The 18,607-nt window shown below is 35.6% G+C and overlaps 1 protein-coding gene across 1 annotated transcript; it reads right to left on the bottom strand.

Moving 5' to 3' along the window:
- Positions 1-6,286: 6,286 nt before the first annotated feature.
- Positions 6,287-17,229, bottom strand: LOC138708941 (allergen Tha p 1-like). Its single transcript, XM_069839323.1, has 2 exons — positions 17,022-17,229; positions 6,287-6,673 (listed from the first exon to the last, which is right to left on the bottom strand). Exons 1-2 carry the CDS (start codon positions 17,194-17,196, stop codon positions 6,489-6,491), a joined length of 360 nt encoding a protein of 119 aa, XP_069695424.1. The 5' UTR covers positions 17,197-17,229; the 3' UTR covers positions 6,287-6,488.
- Between the last annotated feature and the right edge of the window lie 1,378 nt (positions 17,230-18,607).

Here is an 18,607-nt window from a genome sequence, read left to right as displayed (position 1 = left end):
TAGATCACGATGGCAGTGCTTCTGTACATGCGAAATGTTGACGTCACAATATCATGCTTTTCGAGACCTCGATAATAAGTGGCGCCAACTTATATGGGTCCGTAGGGACTGAGCCTACCCAATAATTATAGTTTTATTCACGAAAACTCAAGACTTCAGAATGAATTACAACATATGAGCAGAACTGATCTGTGAAAGATAAACAGGATATGTGAAGTGGCTTCGAGGTGAACCTAATTCTGGAAATACTGCCAACTGTGGCGCCGTAACTCGTGAGGGTAACTACGTGGATTCAGGTTGTTCAAATAGATTTAGTTTCTTCTGTAAGAAATAGTTACTGTTTATCTTACCCAATAATTTATTATTATTATTATTATTATTATTATTATTATTATTATTATTATTATTATTATTATTATTATTATTCTGACTTACGAGATTTATTTATTTTAACTTACACCTCAAGATTGAGCCCACTCAATGTTTTCCAGATGTTGGCGCCACTGATGGTTTGTTCATATTTCAACTGTCAGGTGTTTTTTTCGTGTTTCAATATACGCGTGTTTTTATCTGATGTTATTAAACAGTAATAGTGTTGTTACGTGTGAATTTAGTTCTTCTTTATTAGTACGTTATTATGAGCGTTATTATGAGCTGGTCGACCAAGAAAACGTGGTAGAACTTTTTAGAAATGTAACTGCATCAAGAACTAATAAACGACTATATAGAAGTAATATTGTGTGCAATGAACGAAAAATGTAGTCTTTGTCGAGCCTTTCATTTTAAGGGAGAGATCGTTAAGGGGCATTATAGTTCATGCTGCCATGATGGTTTAATTAATTTAATAGAGATAATAAACTCAAAAAACTCATGTCAAATGAGTGACATCAGCAAAATTAAAATGGTTACAACATCACAACAGGGACATTCCCAAACATGATGGTTATGATACCAAAAATGTGGTTTATTCTGAAGTATTAAGACCAACCATTAGCATGAATAACAATATTTCTACAACACATCCTCTTTGCACCCTAAGAATAACTCGGAAAAGCTGGAGACTGTTGTAACTTCGTATTCGATCAAAGTACGGTACATGTGTTATTTATTTATTACCATTATTATCATCTTCATCATAAGTAGCAGCATTTTATTGTGGCTTTCTAGCTCTATCAAGCAGCAGTTGCTGCTACAAGCCACTAGTATAATTTATTTTGTGCGAGATCGTGCGCATTTGCTTGGTTTCTGCACAAAACCAATCCGCGGAAAGTCTAAAATTCCACATTCAGTATTCCCAACCTAACACACATAACAATGTCCCTCTTCTTACCGCTTAAGTGACATATTGATTTTATTGCTTTAGGCTTTTAACATATTATTTTTAGAGACGTTCAATATAATAATAATTATAAGTTGGAAACTTACCACTGCAATTTCACCTAAATTGCACTGTTAATTATTGTTTTTAAATATTTGCAAAAATTAAGTAAACTCTACAACTCCACTAAAGTTACTGCATTCGTGATGAAAGTAACATTAAGGAATGAAAGAGTAATGTAACGGAGAAAAATTCTCTCCGGAACCGGGATTTGAACCCGGGTTTTCAGCTCTACGTACCTAAATTGCACTGTTAATTATTCTTTTTAAATATTTGCAAAAATTAAGTAAACTCTACAACTCCACTAAAGTTACTGCATTCGTGATGCAAGTAACATTAAGGAATGAAAGAGTAATGGAACGAAGAAAAATTCTCTCCGGCGCCGGGAATTGAACCCGGGTTTTCAGCTCTACGTGCTGATGCTTTATCCACTAAGCCACACCGGATACCACGCCGGCGTCGGATAGAATCGTCTCAGATTAAGCTCCAACTCTTGGGTTCCCTCTAGTGGCCGCCCTCTGCACTACGTCATAGATGTCTATGAACGTAGGACCGAAGTACACACTTGTGCTGAGGTGCACTCGATATGAGTGACTAGTTGGCCGGGATCCGACATCTATGACGTAGTGCAGAGGGCGGCCACTAAAGGGAACCCAAGAATTGGAGCTTAATCTGAGACGATTCTATCCGACGCCGGGGTGGTATCCGGTATGGCTTAGTGGATAAAGCATCAGCACGTAGAGCTGAAAACCCGGGTTCAAATCCCGGCGCCGGAGAGAATTTTCTCCGTTCCATTACTCTTTCATCGTATGATGACGCAGAATATCTGCATGGAAATATCATATGTACTTCGGCACATTAAAATAATATATAACATTAAGGAAGCCGTGAAAAAATCAAAAAGATTCCAGACTCATCATAGACTGGGGGGAAAAAAAGACAGACGTATATCACGGCCTGCTGGAGTATAGTAAACACAGAAAACATTTTAAAGCAACAATGTTGAAGATAGATATTTTTGTTTTGCAAATTTGCCGTCATTGAACAGAAACCAAGATGGAGATTTCATGGCAACTAATTAGAAATTCCTCTTTCAGGTATGTAATAAACGATCTTCGCACAAAATAATGTACGATACACGAGCGGTATGTTTTCTTTCAAATCTAGGAAATTTAAAAAAGCTCAACTACGTTTCTCTTTTTCAAACTTTTCCTCGAACATGCAAACTTCAACATACCGCTCTTGTAACGCATATTACTATTGCATACAATATTAATAATCATACTGTTTTTTTTTTAATTTCCTATATAATTGCAATGCAGCTTGGGGGTACGAAGATAGCAAAATATTTATAGAACAAGTGGATAATCTTGATTATTATGGCAAGAGTGTCGTAGTAACATTATCCACGAGTTGGATACAACAATTTATGGCATCTTAGCTTTATAAATTGTAGGAAATAAATTATGAAGTAAATTCGGGATCCATAGCTGACTTATGTTCCATATGTTCGTATCGATTAGTTGCGCCTGGCATTGACACTGAATAAAGAAAATGGATGACCTTGTAGGTTATGTTACAAATGTTCATTATTTTGTTAATATAGTTTCTCTGGACCACAGAACTGTTTTATGTGATATTACAAAAGTGATACAAAATTGTTAAAGATTGGAAATAAATGATACGTTACCTTCTGTCCTGTATTTCATTTCTTGCTACACGGCGCGCTTCCAGGTTATAAGGTCCATAACAAAATGTCCACAAGTACAAAAGGTCCACATAAAAGTGTCCTCAAACTAAATAGTCCAACATTTAAAGTCCTACATATAATTTGTCCAAGAAGTGAAAATGCCCAACATCTACGTGGTCCACCATATTATAAAGCCCATCATACGAAAAGGTCCATCATACGAAAGGTCCATACAAAAAGGTCCAACATACAAAATTGTTCAACAGAGATGAGTTACTAACTGTAATAATCTGTTGGGAATAACAATAGCAATTTAAGTGAAATAGTTGTAGACGATATCTTGGACTTAGCATCCTACATTGAAATTACATATATTACAGGTCATCCGGCAAAAGAGCGAAGGCCAGCAGTTCCTCCTAGATTTTCTCCTGAGACATGGTTCATCTATGAATTAGTAATTAATGGTAGAAAGCGTACGAATAATGTGGTTGAAGGATTCCACTGTCAATTCCAACGACTTGTGGTGGCACATCACGTGAACATTTGGAGATTCATTAGCCATTTGCAACAACGGCAAGTGGAAACAGAACATTTAGTAACCCAGGTCCTTCCTTGGTGGGCTTACAAATATTAAGCGGCCAGTAAATAAACGGTATATCAATAATCAAACGACAATTTTCAACATTGTCGGTAATTACAAAGATTACAAAGATAGGAATGAAATTTTTCGATATCTTAGAGCGATATCATACAATTTGAAATTATATAGTGACCCTCAAGATGAACAATAGATGTATCTTTTGTAATTATGTAACATGTATAACATAACTGAAATGACAATAAATTTCTCGGCACTTTCCTTGCAGTTTTCCTTGTCAGACATTTTAGGGAAATGGACGAATTTATTTGTGGACATTTTTAAGTGTAGGACATTTTCAAGAAGAGGACTTGCTGACAGTGGACCTTTTCAGGTAAGGACATTTTTATGGCATGGACGAATTCTCTATGTGGACATTTCTAAACGTTGGACATTTTCGTAGAGAGGACAAATTGCAAAGTGGACCACATCTCATTTAACCCACAGCGCGAATACGTCATTGCTGTTATTAGCACGCGTGCCGTAATAAGTCGATTACGAACAATATTGGATGTAGTAACAACCTTTTTAAAATGCTAGGATAGCATAAAAATGTATTTTGAGGGTTACGCTAGCAAAGAAGATTGTACTGTGCCATGGCAGGCAATGTTCGTTTTGAGACCCGAACCATTACTTCTAAGTGGTGATTAGTGAATTAATAGCGCAATTTGGGTTATAATTAATAATCTTAATATTATATAATTAAAAAGTGGACCTGTATTTCCCAATAAAGTTAATTGTAAATGTCCAGCAATTATGTTAGCAGCCAGTCGTACTGCTAATGTTCCAGGTCGAATTATGTTTCTAATTATTCCAATACATACTATAAATGATTGGGATTTCTTCAATCTTCTCTTTCACAAATTCCATAACATTCGATTATTTGAGATTTTAAAGTAATTAGTAATGAGTGTTATACCGTTAAATTCTTGTAAATTAATTGTCTTTAACAATATAGACTATATAATTAGCTATACATTTAATCAAAACATCTCGATATTTCCCGTCACGAGCCGATAGTTACTTATGTTTATCGCTCTTCTGCGAATTGAATTGACATACCGATGCCATATCTTGCACAAGATGTACCAGTAGAATGTGACGGTTTTCATATCTTTATTGTGGGACAATCAAATTGAATTAACAGGCAAAATTTTTACTGGAAAAATTGTTATAGAATGCAGTTTACTAATCTGTCCTTATTTTTAAAAAATTACATTTTCTAAGACACATCCACGACAACGAACACATCCTTGCAATCTGCTCTGAAAGCTCATCATTACTTTTTGCAATAAAACCACGATCAATGGCTCTAATTTAATTATCTATGTTTTCTTTTAACTGCATTATGTGCGTATGTTACTTTTCAAATATCTCTATGAGAAGAAGTCGGCTGCCGTAAGATCAGGAGACCGTGACGGCCAGGCGATATCTTCTAATAGTGAAATTATGCGCCCAATGATTCAACATTTCCAGGTACCGACCTGCGTTGACAGTCACAGTACGGTTACTTTCCGGCGTACAGACTGATCGCGGACCACCAGAAAATGTCATTAAATTTACTCACCCACTTCAGATTTGTGTTACTGGAAGTAATTCTTCTATGTGTGGAATATTGAATTCATTTCTGTATCTTCTCTGAACATGTGTGATGGATTTAGACTCAATATATGTTATTATTGCAAATATACGTTGTGCTATCGTCCAGTTAGCCATAATATCATTTCCTACAATCACAGGAGAAATGGCATGTTTTGAAGGTCGCATGGCAACCAATATTTCCTCTAAAGCACAAAATTCCTAGAAACGACAATTTTCTGAGAACCGTCACATTCTACTGGAACACCTTATATAAACAATAGTGATTAGCGCGGCTAGTTTACTAAAAACAAAACATTCTGACCTGTATTATCTGCGATGTGTCCCAAGAATGTTTACAAAGGTGTGTCATTCGTGGAAGTAGCCTATATAACCGATAGCGAGTGCATAATAGCCCAGATCACATCCTATAGATTGCTCATTCGTATGAAAAACACAACCGCCAGGATCGCCATCCATCCGCCTTAAACGAACACGAGATGGCAGTACAGTCGCTAATGCAATTCAAATGGGAGTTATGACGTAACTCCTTATGTAACAACTAGATGGCAGCATAGTAAACCTGACAAAAGTTTTTACCGTCAAAACCTATACTCAGAGCAATATGATCTAGGCTAATAGCTTCAGTGTCAGAGTTGCCCTCGTTTACCTCTAGAACTGAACGATAGTCAATTAGATCCCAGATATGTTGTACAAGTTAATGTTCCGACTTGGTGTTGTCTGGACACTGGAGCTGTCATACCCGTACATCACGTATCGGTCTGAGATGGCGATTTCTCGGAGCTGTGATTTTGGAACTATAGTCACAGTCGAAACCAGTGACAATTCTATTACAGCCACAAAATCACAATCACATGTCTTCAAACCACACGCTATCATTGAATGATATGACTGCTCGTAACTCATTTTTAGTACTGCAGAATTATCTTGAGGAGGGAAATAGGAAGTATAAATCTATAGTAAATCATTTGCCATAAAGATATAAAATAAAATGAAAGTAGTTTTATTTAACATAAAACAAAAGACACATTACAGCCATTTTAAATCGTAATTTCCATTACAAATCTATATCAATTACAGGCTAATGTTTGGCGATGATTGAAATATTTTATGTTTAATATGAGTTTCCAATGTATTCATTAAGAGGGGTGGAGTTTGGGATTGTTCTCCTTGTCCATGTTTATTCAGTGTCCTTTCATGAACTCCTCGAACTTCTCTGTACGAGTTCCATCAGGATCGTACAGTTTCGGTATCTTAGTCCAAATCTCGGGCGTCTTTTCCCTGCTGATTGTCACAGCCTTCCTGACCAGAAACTTCTGCCTCTCGGTACATTTGCTGCATTGGTCTTCATACGCTTGCACCAACCACGCTGCAAAAATAACATATTCTACTGTTAGCAATTCTGTATAAAATATTCATGATCTTGACATGCTGAAGCATTTGTTCAGTACAGAGTATTATGAGATTGAATGGCATGTGGTTTTATGAACTCTAGATGAGATTTCTTGTATAATTGCATGCGTAGGCGTCGGTCATCGGGGTGAATGAAGAGGAATACTGTTATAGGCATCCAACAAGGAAAACTCGGTGCGCAGAAACCAGCGGCGTGACTGTCTCCGCAGATGACGTATGCTTCCGTTTCCAGCATGCTCTCAAGCCTACTGCAGAGGAGTAAGAGGGGTATAGCATGCGCGCCGCGAGGAGTCCGAGCTGAGTTTTGTTTGTAGGATACCTATAGCTGCAATTTCACGCTCTGTCTCTAAACATTCCATTTCACGCTCTTTAATAATGTCAGATGTCGAATCTTTCTCCGCGCCTACTTAGTATTTCAATAATATTCCAATGTTTTTCTAATGAAGACAACACAGTAACTTCATAATTAGCTAGAATCGTCCAATAGTAAACCAGTATGATTGAGATGATCGTGTAAGAATGTTTATTTTTGGTCTACAAGTGAAGCTGTCCTCTGATTGAGGGTCTGGCTGATATGTACATCTATTATCAGGCAGTACATCTTACTTGTCGATATGTGTCAGAGAAAAAATTATTGTTTGTATCAACTGAAGTCTGACTATGTAATGTGTAGCTAGTCGGCGATGTATGTAATGGATGGGGAAATAAACTGGCCACCCTAACCCATTATCGCCTGGCCTAGTTGTCTCATAAATGGTGAGGTTGAGACCTGTCTTCGGACAGTTCACTAAACAACAACAAATGAAGCTGATGAAAAGTGAAGGATTACGGAGAATTATAACAATGATATCTTTTCCATCAGTATCACAAAACGGCTACTGAAATTAAGATTTTGATAGGTTTTTGGAAGCAGATTTTTATGACACATTTCGTATGGACATGCATTTTCTGTATTTAGGCGTCTCTTTGCAGTACATACCCATCAATGTAGTACTTTTGAAAAGAACGTCTAACTGATAACATAAATGAATCCATTGTGAAATAAGCTTTACGCACGACGAGGGTTCCACGAACCCTCAGTGGAGTGTACATGCGTGTTATGTGGTGATCCGTGTGAACGATACCATTTCAGAAAATGTCAGAAGAGAACAGACTTGCTCATGCATTATTCCAAAAACTGATATATTACCAAATGCACATATGTGCGCCGTTATTCTTTATTATTATTATTGTGAAATACTTGCAACACAAACATAATTTAAACGTACAAATGAAACTAATAACCGACAAGCCATAGGCTCACCGTAACATTTTTCACAAAGGGCTGTTTTGACAATTACGAGGTTTCCAGAAAAGGCAAAGAAACGGAATGAAATTGATTGTGGACTACCGTCTTATAAACATGATGAAAACATTTGTTAACCATAAGCCTAATCTATCTATTTTCTCTTGTCTATCTGTAATGTATATATATATATATATATACATATATATATATATATATACACTATATAATCTATGTATCTATGTGTTTACATATTATACAGGGACATCATTTTATTTTTACTTCAATTTTTATTGTACCTGAGTTTTTGAATGTACTTCACTCCCACCCCTTCTACTAGTAAACTTCCAACCGTTCACGACACAGAGCCGAGGGCGCGTAAGCAGTACTGAGTTAGGAGTATAGTACGTTCCAGAAATATGTTCGCGTTCTCCAGTGACGAAAGAGCTTTCAATATTGAATCATATTTTCGCACAGGTACTGTCGTCCGTTTGCCTACGTCGCATCCCGGTTTTCCCCACCTGCTTCTGTTCCCCCAATGTAAATTATAGTAGCTGGGCTGTTTTAGCTCTTTTCTGAATACATTAATTTCTGTTAGGAATTGGACGTCTACGTAATATTATAAAAGTGTTTAAAATAACTTAAATAAAAGGGCCTCGTTAAGTAATTAACTGTCATGTGATTCACACCCCTTTCTACGACCCTGCGACAAAACAACTTGAACGGACAGTAGATAGCATTTCTGAGTAATTTTATCTTTTCGGATCGGGCAGAAGTAAAGATTGAATTTACAGTACCTAAGGTACGTAATCTGTTATAGAGTAGGTACAGAATTATTTCAACATGAGTTAGGCCTACTCGTACGAAGAACGAAACTGGTAATTGGAATTAGGTACAATAGTCTATAGTGTGATAATATGCACAAAAGAACTGAAGCCTGTATCGAAATGAACGGCCACCATTTTAAAAAATGTGTTTAAATATCCATATTATGATTACTGTTCAGTTTAACTTCATTCTCTATATTGTACGCTAATGTGCTGTAAAGTACAATATACATTGCATAATTAATACGTTCGAATGGATAGCTCAGTTGGTGAGTAAAAACACTAAGTGGTAATACAGTACTGTATTTTTGATTAAACAAAAGCCTAATGAAAATTATCAAACTCAAAAATTGTGATATTTCCTAGTTTACATAATTGGATGAACTACTTTTCTTCCCTCCTATACCTAGTAAAGTGATTTGTATTTTACGCCAGTAGCATCGAACTCCAGTCGTGGAAGGGGTAGCAAACGGTGTTTCCTGTTTCAATCGTTAATAGAAAGGTATAGCCAGATTAATATTAATAATGTTAGTAAAAATAAAATGATGTCCCTGTATATGTAACAGAGACCTGCACAACGGCATCTGCACTGCACCGCACTGGGTTTGACAGTATTGCACGAAACAAGCGCGTGACGTCACTGCACTGGCCGGGCCGGGCTGCTTGTGGAGTGGTTTTGTACGGCGGGCTTGTATCAAGGCATCGAATCCAAGTCTCCTCTTCTATCATTTCCTTATTAATTGTGTTTGCGCGGGCGTGTGCCATTCCATCAACGATCAGCTTCTGTTTCAAACTTTTTTTGTTTTAGTTTTGATTTCTGTTTTTCAAGATAAGTCCAAATAATGATGCATCGCAAAGAAAGTACAGTCTCTGTGATGAAGATTTTTCGAGTTAAAATGCCATGATCTACTGGTAGACCACGTCATCTCAGCACGGAAAACCTGCATCACAGACTCGGGCCGTGAAAACGTACATTCTAAAATATAGTCTCTCTAGAGCAGGAATCGTCATTTGCAGTGCACTATGGTGCAGGCACAGTTTGCTCGCTGCTCAGTTCTATCCCTTGGACATCAACTGTGCAGCAGGATTTGGGGGGGGGGGGAGGAATCAGGTGGTGGCAGTGGCGTCCGTTCACTTGTTCAACCCTATTAATCAGTCTCTAATAGTTATAATAAAAATAAAGAAGAAAGAAGCATGTACTTAATTTATTTTAAGCGGAAATGTGTAATAAGTAGTCTAAATTACTTTTCAGTTTAAGACAAGAAAGAAGTTATATTTTCCGCTATGTATTGCAACGGTTTTGAAAGTAAGTAGATCCCCCCCTTTCATATTAAAGTAATTGAGAACTTACAAACCTATAATGCATTTTCACTATTACAAAATATTAAACAAATCGAATCCATTAGTAATATTTAAATCATGTCATCCTATTCCTTTGTTCAAGTGTCGTCAATAAAATAAAATGAATTATCCATTTTTATCCGACACTATATATCACAAAATCAATTATTTGTTATTATGTATAACATATGAAACATATTATCTTCCTGTTACAAAACTGAAGTAGGCCTAAATTATTTTATTACAATGTAAATAATGAATGATAAAAATTATTTTCACTGATCATTAGCATTGGTTTTCCAATTTCGAGCTGTAATCTGTTTTTCTCGTTAGCTACGTTTTTTTAGTGTGCAGTTATACACAATTTATTGCAGTAATAAAACCATAAACCCACTATGTATAGTAATAAAACAAATTTTTTGTAGTAATAAAAATTCCAGTAGAATATATGAAAGCAATAGTTCAATAACCGAGTTGACTCGGACTATAGCGTTTGAGACTCTGATTCGGGGGGCCCTGGCTTCAAACCCCGTGCCCGATCAACCTGACTGGGGTTTTCCATGGTTTCCATCAGTGATAAAAGCAAATGCCGGATTGGAAATTTACATGTTATGATTAATCACCGCCTCAATCATCAATATCATAAACATTAATCGTAATCTAAAATCAGTTACTTGTGCACAAACTATTTACAACATACCACAGAAACAGGAACTCAATAACAGTAAACACGACCTACTGATATACACACAGGTCCTAAGCACGCGATATGACCGCAGATGTTAAAGTGTATACAAGTAAACTTAAAAAAAAAATAGTTCAGTGGTATACGTTGTACAAGTGTGTATCTAATGCATACCCACTTCATTTGCGTGATTCCGATTCCGCTTATTGCGGATAGATGGCAGGACTGTGACCCATTTTGAAGTTGCACACCACTTCGGCAGGCCAAGGTATGCATGATGTATCTGTGAAGAGTTATGTCGTATACTAGGGTGAGTGTGTAAGTGTAGGTGTAGTGGCAGGGAATGGGTGAGGATGATGAGGAAGGGAGAAGGGGAAACCCGGTGCCGGCATGTAGCCTACTCTTGTCGGATAGCATCAAGGGGGCTGCCAGGCTTAACATACCCATCTGACGGACGAATCAGTATCAACAGTGACATATGCCTTCTCTTCCTTTGCACTGAGGAGAGATTTTGGATTTAACCCAGGCATATCGGTGCACAATTTAGTGATTAGAAGTTGTGCACCGCCATCTCTCCTAGTCCTGAGGTACATGAAAATCTCTACCCCATCGGGAATCGAACTCGGCCCGGCTAGTCTGTAGGCAGACGCGCTACCGCAGATCTAACTCCTGTATAAGTTGTTTGATACAAATACAAAGTAAAAGTAGTATAAACAATTGAATCACTAAATTCGAAAAGGGAATAAGTCACCTTCAGTTACTTTTAAGAAAAACACAAATAACTTCCGCACACAACGAAATATAAACAAATTGCATCGAAAATATTTCTATGAACCAATCATGATCACATAAGATATTTATGTAAAAAAAACGTAAATTTCTACATTTATTCTGCCCTAAAGAAACAATTTTTCGGTGTGGACTTGTTCCTCCTTCATATCTAACGAAATATATTGTAAAAAATATTAAGTTATCTCCATTATTCAAATCAAAAGCTTTATTGTATACCAATTTATGAACAATAGTAGATTGTAGCACATAGAGACATTGAAAGCTTTCGGTTATTACATAAACTAAAAAAACTTTGTGTGGGGACTTGTTCCCTTTTCATATCTAACGAAATATATTGCAAAAAATATTAAGTTATCTCCATTATTCAAATCAAATTGTATACCAATTTATGAACAGTAGTAGAGTGTAGCACATAGAGACATTGAAAGCTTTCGGTTATTATATAAACCAAACAATTTTTGTGTCGGGACTTGTTCCCTTTTCATATCTAACGAAATATATTGCACAAATATTAAACAAAATGTATCGTTATCTCCATTATTCAATTAATATTAGAGAAAAAAAATTCGCTCCAGCGCCGGGATCAAACCCGGATCCTTCGTTCTACGTACCAAGCGCTCTCACCATTGAGCTACGCCGAAGTTCAATCCGCAGCACCGGATCGAACCCCCTCTCCTCCAGTATTTTTCCCTTCGTGGCCTGACTCCAAGTTGGGCATGTATGCTGACATTTTTTTATATTAATTAACTGTCATTATACAAGGAGCGCACTCAGTTGAGTGACTTAGTGGCCGGGATTCCACAGTAATATGCACAGTAAGCTGTACAGTAATATGTACTGTTGCTCGAAGAATCTACGTAGGCCTAAAGATTAATATTTTTTTGGTCCTACAGAATACATCTGTTATGGTAACAACTTAATATTATAGGAGAAAGAATCGCACCGGTGGCGGCAGGGTTTACATATTATAAACCCCTGACCTAGCCATTTTTATTCAATTTTCCTTGTAGTGATCACGGTTTACAACACCTTTCTTGCGTTTTACAGGACGTGAAGAAGTACTATTTTCATCGTTTGACGCCATTTTACTCGTGATACATATTTTTCCTCCAGATGGCAGGAACAACAAACTTGAATACCTTATGAGAAGGGAACAAGTCGTGGACTAAGCTCCTTTTCAAAGTAAACATGAAAACTAAAGTGTTGAAATCTAAACTAAGGAGATGTGGGACCTGTTCCCTTTTCATGCAGAATGAAAGAGCATACCGAAATTAGTATGGCTACAGTCTTAACTCATTTTTGGCAAAACTGTGACTTATTCCCTTTTCATATTTAGTGAATCAATTATAGTAGAATTATGTAGAAGTGGTATGGAAAATTATCATGTAAGGCAGGGGTCGTCAGCACAGAGCACGCTGGGGCCAGTCTCTCTTACCCGCGGAAAACGCAGTGCACTAGGGTGCACTCCGTAGCTGCTAGCGGGTATGCTCTCTATCTCTCCCTGTTGCACGACAGTGCACACGGGTTAGCACCGCTTACCCTTTGCACATTTCAGCGAGTGCTGACGACCACTGATGTAAAGCATCAGTAGATCGCGGAACTTCATGCTATTGCATTTTTTTTTTATTGATTTGGCATATTGAGAAAGTAAAAATGGATCTGTGCCGATCATGAATTTTACGTTCGAATGAAGGCAGTTTTGTTTCGCATAAATGCATACTTCGAGGTTTTCTCTTTTAAATGCATTTAGTCTACATCTGTGCAGTAACGGTTAGAGTGTTTGACGACGAAACAGATTGTGCGGATTCGAATCCAGGTCGGGGCAAGTTACCTGTTTGAGGTTATTTCCGGAGTTTTCCCTCTACCCAATACGAGCAAATGCTGGGTAAATTTCGGCGCTGGACACCGGACTCATTTCACCGGCATTATCACCTTCATTACATTCAGACGCTAAATAACCTGAGATGCTGACACAGCGTCGTAAAATAACCCAATAAAAATCAAAGAAATGCATATATATTTTTATTTTGCATATTTAAATGCTTATATTAACATCTTTTCTTGTTTTCCACGATTTATTATCGGATTTCAAAATTTCTCTCTGATAAAAATAAGAATTATTTCCAAGAAATAAAAATAATTATGTAAGAAATAAAATTAATAATTGGTTAATCACTGTTTAGAATGAAATTGCAGCGATGACGACACTTTTATAGTGTGTAAGTTAGGTCGTTTTCTATTAACATGTGGTTTAGACACCTGCGATAATGAAGTCAATTATGCTGAGAAATTGAAATTACTCCGATAACAATCCTGCTAGAGCGCTCTGATTCCATAGAAACAAAACTGAATGTATTTAAATACCTGTAACAATCAAGTCGCGTGGGGTGTAAATTTTAGTTTCAACAAGTTTTACTACAAAACTAACCATACAAGCTGGCACCAACCTCAGCATGTGATGTCAAGAGATAGTTCTAGGTATTTAAACTAATTGTTGACAGATAAAAGGAGAAGTTACACAGTAGAGAATATGGAGAAAACGTTGGTTGTTTATCAACAGTAATCTCACTAGACGTTTTGATTTATCTAGAGAAAATCAAAACTCGAGTGGGATTTAATTGACTATTACACGATTAGAAGAAAGTATATAAAGATTAGAAGTAACGAAGTACTCCAATACAATAAAATATTAATTGACTTACGAAAATACAACTGTCTTCAAATGTATTATTGTACCATCTCAACATTACAAATATTGCGCTAGATGCATGCTAGATGGCAATGCCTTCTCGTCGAGAAGTTATCGATCTATTATACACGATGGCAATGTTACTAGTCAAGAAGGCTTTGTTTATTCAGTTTCATTTTTATTAAAATGCAACATTCCACTTCAATTATCCGAATCCCAGTAATCAACGTCACTTGACAGATGATTTTCAATAAATCTTAATATTAAACAATCTCTGATACGTGACTATCCATTATATCATATAGCAGAAGCTATAACATAACCTAACTAATATACACAAGTGTTAGAAAAGTTTTAATTGACGACGACATAAAAAATGAACATGAATAATTTTAAAAGGAATAATTATTGAATGTACAATTTTCAAATAATTATTGAATGTACAATTTTCAAATTTGAATGTGGTTGGTGGTTCAATTGATGTTATATTGGACGTGTGCGTAATAGAAGTGGAACTCGTTGATTTAGACCTACATGGTGTATTCAACTAATTCAGGATTTCCGAATGGTGCTCTTCGTTTATTTGTAAATCGGATTTCAGAAGATGCATAGGTATGATCAGTGATTTTTATTAATTCTTGTTCTTGAATGCCAATGCAAGTCATATTTGAAACTGCTGTGCATCGGCTGGAGTGGTTTGTAATTTTATATATATATATATATATATATATATATATATATTTTTTTTTTTTTTTTTTTTTTTTTGACGTCCAGACCAGCGCAGTTTCAAATGTTGGCAAACAAAGAAACAAATGCTAGGGACGCGATAAAATTAAACAAGTGCTAGGGACGCGATAAAATTGTGCGAAAAGCAGCCATGATTGGTTGAAATACGTCCTTTCGTACCGTTTTATTGGTCAAAAGTAGTATGACGTAGTAAGAGTGTAATAGTCACCATAATAATTACAATAAATTTCAAAGAAAACTAAAAAGCAGGAAAGTTATAATGTTAAAAATATTCCAATTCAAAAAAGTATCTAAAAAGAGTAATTAATACATTTATATAGAAATAGATTTAATAAAAATGATGACTTGATGATTATTATTTCTTTCAATTACTATTTTTATTTATATCATATTATTAAACGAAATGAATCTCGAAAGTTTATTTTTACTGCATATATTTAAATGTTCAGTGTATATTTCAAAAGTTTTTACTGCAAGGTTGCATGCATATTTTCAGATTTCTGAGTGGTCTAGTCATCAGTATCTTAGAATGTCTTATTCTTTATTATTGCGGTAGTATCCTCCTGTTAGCTGTCTTCTTGACATTTCTCGCCACGAATGAATAAGACAGTGAAGTACTCAATCAGAATCACCAGACTTAAAAAAATTAAATTTTAAATCGCAGTTACACGCAGTTCAAATCTACATATTGTTGCCGTTATTATTTCTGGAGTCTGGAGTTTCACGTAATGAGTTCCATTTAATATGTGAAATAATAATAATAATAATAATAATAATAATAATAATAATAATAATAATCAGGTAATTTCGGTGACGATTTGTGCAGTAGTAAAATTTATTTTCAAAACCTCTTATTTCTTCACGATATGGGGATAGTGAACTGAATTAATGGATCGAAATCTCATTTTTAAATTTAAGGGGAGACTCCACTAAAAATGACAACTTTTTTATAATAATTTTTTTAACAAAATTAAGAGAGCGTGTTTATTATTATTAACTAACAGAATCAAAATTGTGAATTTCCAAATATTTTTGGCTCTCGATTTTTCTTTCTGTTCTTTTTAGAAATATTTTCAAATCCAAGCTTTTAGTAGAACATCTCAATTTTTAACCTTCTTTTATTTGTTGCTTTCACAAGACGTAGAGAAACATTTCTATACATTCATTTTATGAAATATCTCATTTATTCACTTTGAAAAAATTGTTTGAAATTTTACAAATGTTATTTTTCCTATAATTCGTGAAAAAAAATATTAATAAAACGAACTAGCAGCATTTCTCACAAAGTAAACATGCAGCTATCTCATAAATACTTGCAGTAAAAATTTCATCCACCTTGATTAATATTTGGCATAAAAAAGTTTGTGTTGAATCAAGAAAAATAAACTTACGGAAAAATGGATTTGAAAGTAAAATGAATATTTATGGAAATTAAAATTCTCCTCTACTATATTCATCTAATAACTTCAGAGGGCCAACTTTAGAACTAAAAGTTACTAGATTTGTAATCAGAAATTTGTAAGAACAAAAAAATAATTTTAACAGCTGATAAAACACCCTTACAGCTTTAATTTAAACATTTTTAAACATATTTCTAATCAGAATTATTGAACTAAATTCATTTGGAGTATGAAAATATAGATTCTAAACAAGTAAAATAGCCAATAAACTTTTGTTTGGAAAATCTTCATGATTTTCATTGGTGTCTCCCCTTAAACGTTAATTTAATGTCTCGCCTTAGGAACGTTAATGAAATGAAAATTATTTCTTTGGTGGTCCTTAGCATTTTGCATTCTTCAGCCATGGTTGCTGAAAGCGGCCGTAAGTTTATGATATGTGATTACGTTGTTCTTGCGTAAAGTTTTAATATTAGTATGGAAAAGTTTAATAATTTCATAGATCTATTTCACTTGTTGAAAAATGGTGTATAGTACTTACATCTGTAGACTCTCAGTTTGTCATTGCAAGTGGATTCATCCAAGAGACAATTCCCGTACGCCTTAACCCTCTGGGGGTCCTGGAAGAAAACGTCCAGATCGACATCTTCGAGGGACTCAGTAGCGGCCACAGCAAAGAGGAGGCAGGCGACCGTGAGAGCGACCAGGGCTTTCATCTTGGCGATTCTGAGCTCCGCGGACTCCCTGCCCACTATTTAAACTACATCGTTCGTCGAACTGCACTGAACTATCATGCCTGTGGGCAGATTCTCATTCCTCCGTTCCTCACACGCACAATCAAAAGAAACAAGACGTTGTAAATGTTGCTTACATAACCTCAAAATAAAGAAGTCGTCACTGTAACAATTTTATTGTGAGCCATTTTCAGCAATGGATGGGTAGACTCAGTGGTATCGCAGTCTAGTATATACAGTCACGAAGCTTGAGTTGTGAGGGTACTAGGAACAATAGACTGTGCCGGTAATGTTTTGCATTGTCTGTAATGAGGCGATATTAGCGATCCTAGTGGTTAGCAACTATCTATGGATCCATATTTACTACGTATTGAGCTTCGTGACTTTATATACTAGACTGTGGTAATATTCAATCTATGGTACGCGTATCCCCAGGGGTACGTGAGGTTGCCTCAAGGGGTACACATCCCACTTAATAGGTATTGAAAAATGCTGACATTTATTTTGTTATAATTGAGCCGTTCAGAGCAGAAGTGGTGTAAGTCAAAAATAGGTAATGAGGGTTAAAGTAAACATTCTGTAAAATACAGCGCAAAGTAGCAATTAATATTCAATTTATTTAAACTATTAGCAGTCAGTTGATAGCAAGGAGAACATATTAATTGCTACTTTGTGCTGTATTTTACAGGATTTGTACTTTAAAGCTCATTACCCAATTTTGACTTACACCACTTTTGCTCTGAACGGCTCAATTGTTGGTAACTATTGCAGTTTAAAATTTTCTTTTACAATATCTACTTTTGTTTTTCCTTCAATTACATTTTACGCAACTCATCACTACATTATTTTAATTGCATCAATACCCATGAATAATAATAATAATAATAATAATAATAATAATAATAATAATAATAATAATTTTACCGAAACATAGATGGGAGGATAATATATTATTATTATTATTATTATTATTATTATTATTATTATTATTATTATTATTATTATTATTATTATTATAAAAACTTACAACTTACAAATGGCTTTTAAGGAACCCGAAGGTTCATTGCCGTTCACACATAAGTTCGCCATCGGTCCCTATCCTGTGTAAGATTAATCCAGTCTCTATCATCATATACCACCTCCCTCAAATCCATTTTAATATTATCTTCCCATCTTCAGTCTCGGCCTCCCCAAAGGTCTTTTTCCCTCCGGCCTCCCAACTAACACTCTATATGCATTTCTGGATTCGCCCATACGTGCTACATGTCCTGCCCATCTCAAACGTCTGGATTTTATGTTCCTAATTATGTCAGGTGAAGAATATACAATGCGTGCAGCTCTGCGTTGTGTAACTTTCTCCATTCTCCTGTAACTTCATCCTTCTTAGGCCCAA

Source organism: Periplaneta americana, chromosome 11 (genome assembly GCF_040183065.1).
Source record: "Periplaneta americana isolate PAMFEO1 chromosome 11, P.americana_PAMFEO1_priV1, whole genome shotgun sequence".
NCBI classification, from domain to species: Eukaryota; Metazoa; Arthropoda; class Insecta; order Blattodea; family Blattidae; genus Periplaneta; species Periplaneta americana.
Note: the sequence above shows the minus strand (reverse complement) of the source record. Positions and strands in the feature narration are given on the sequence as shown.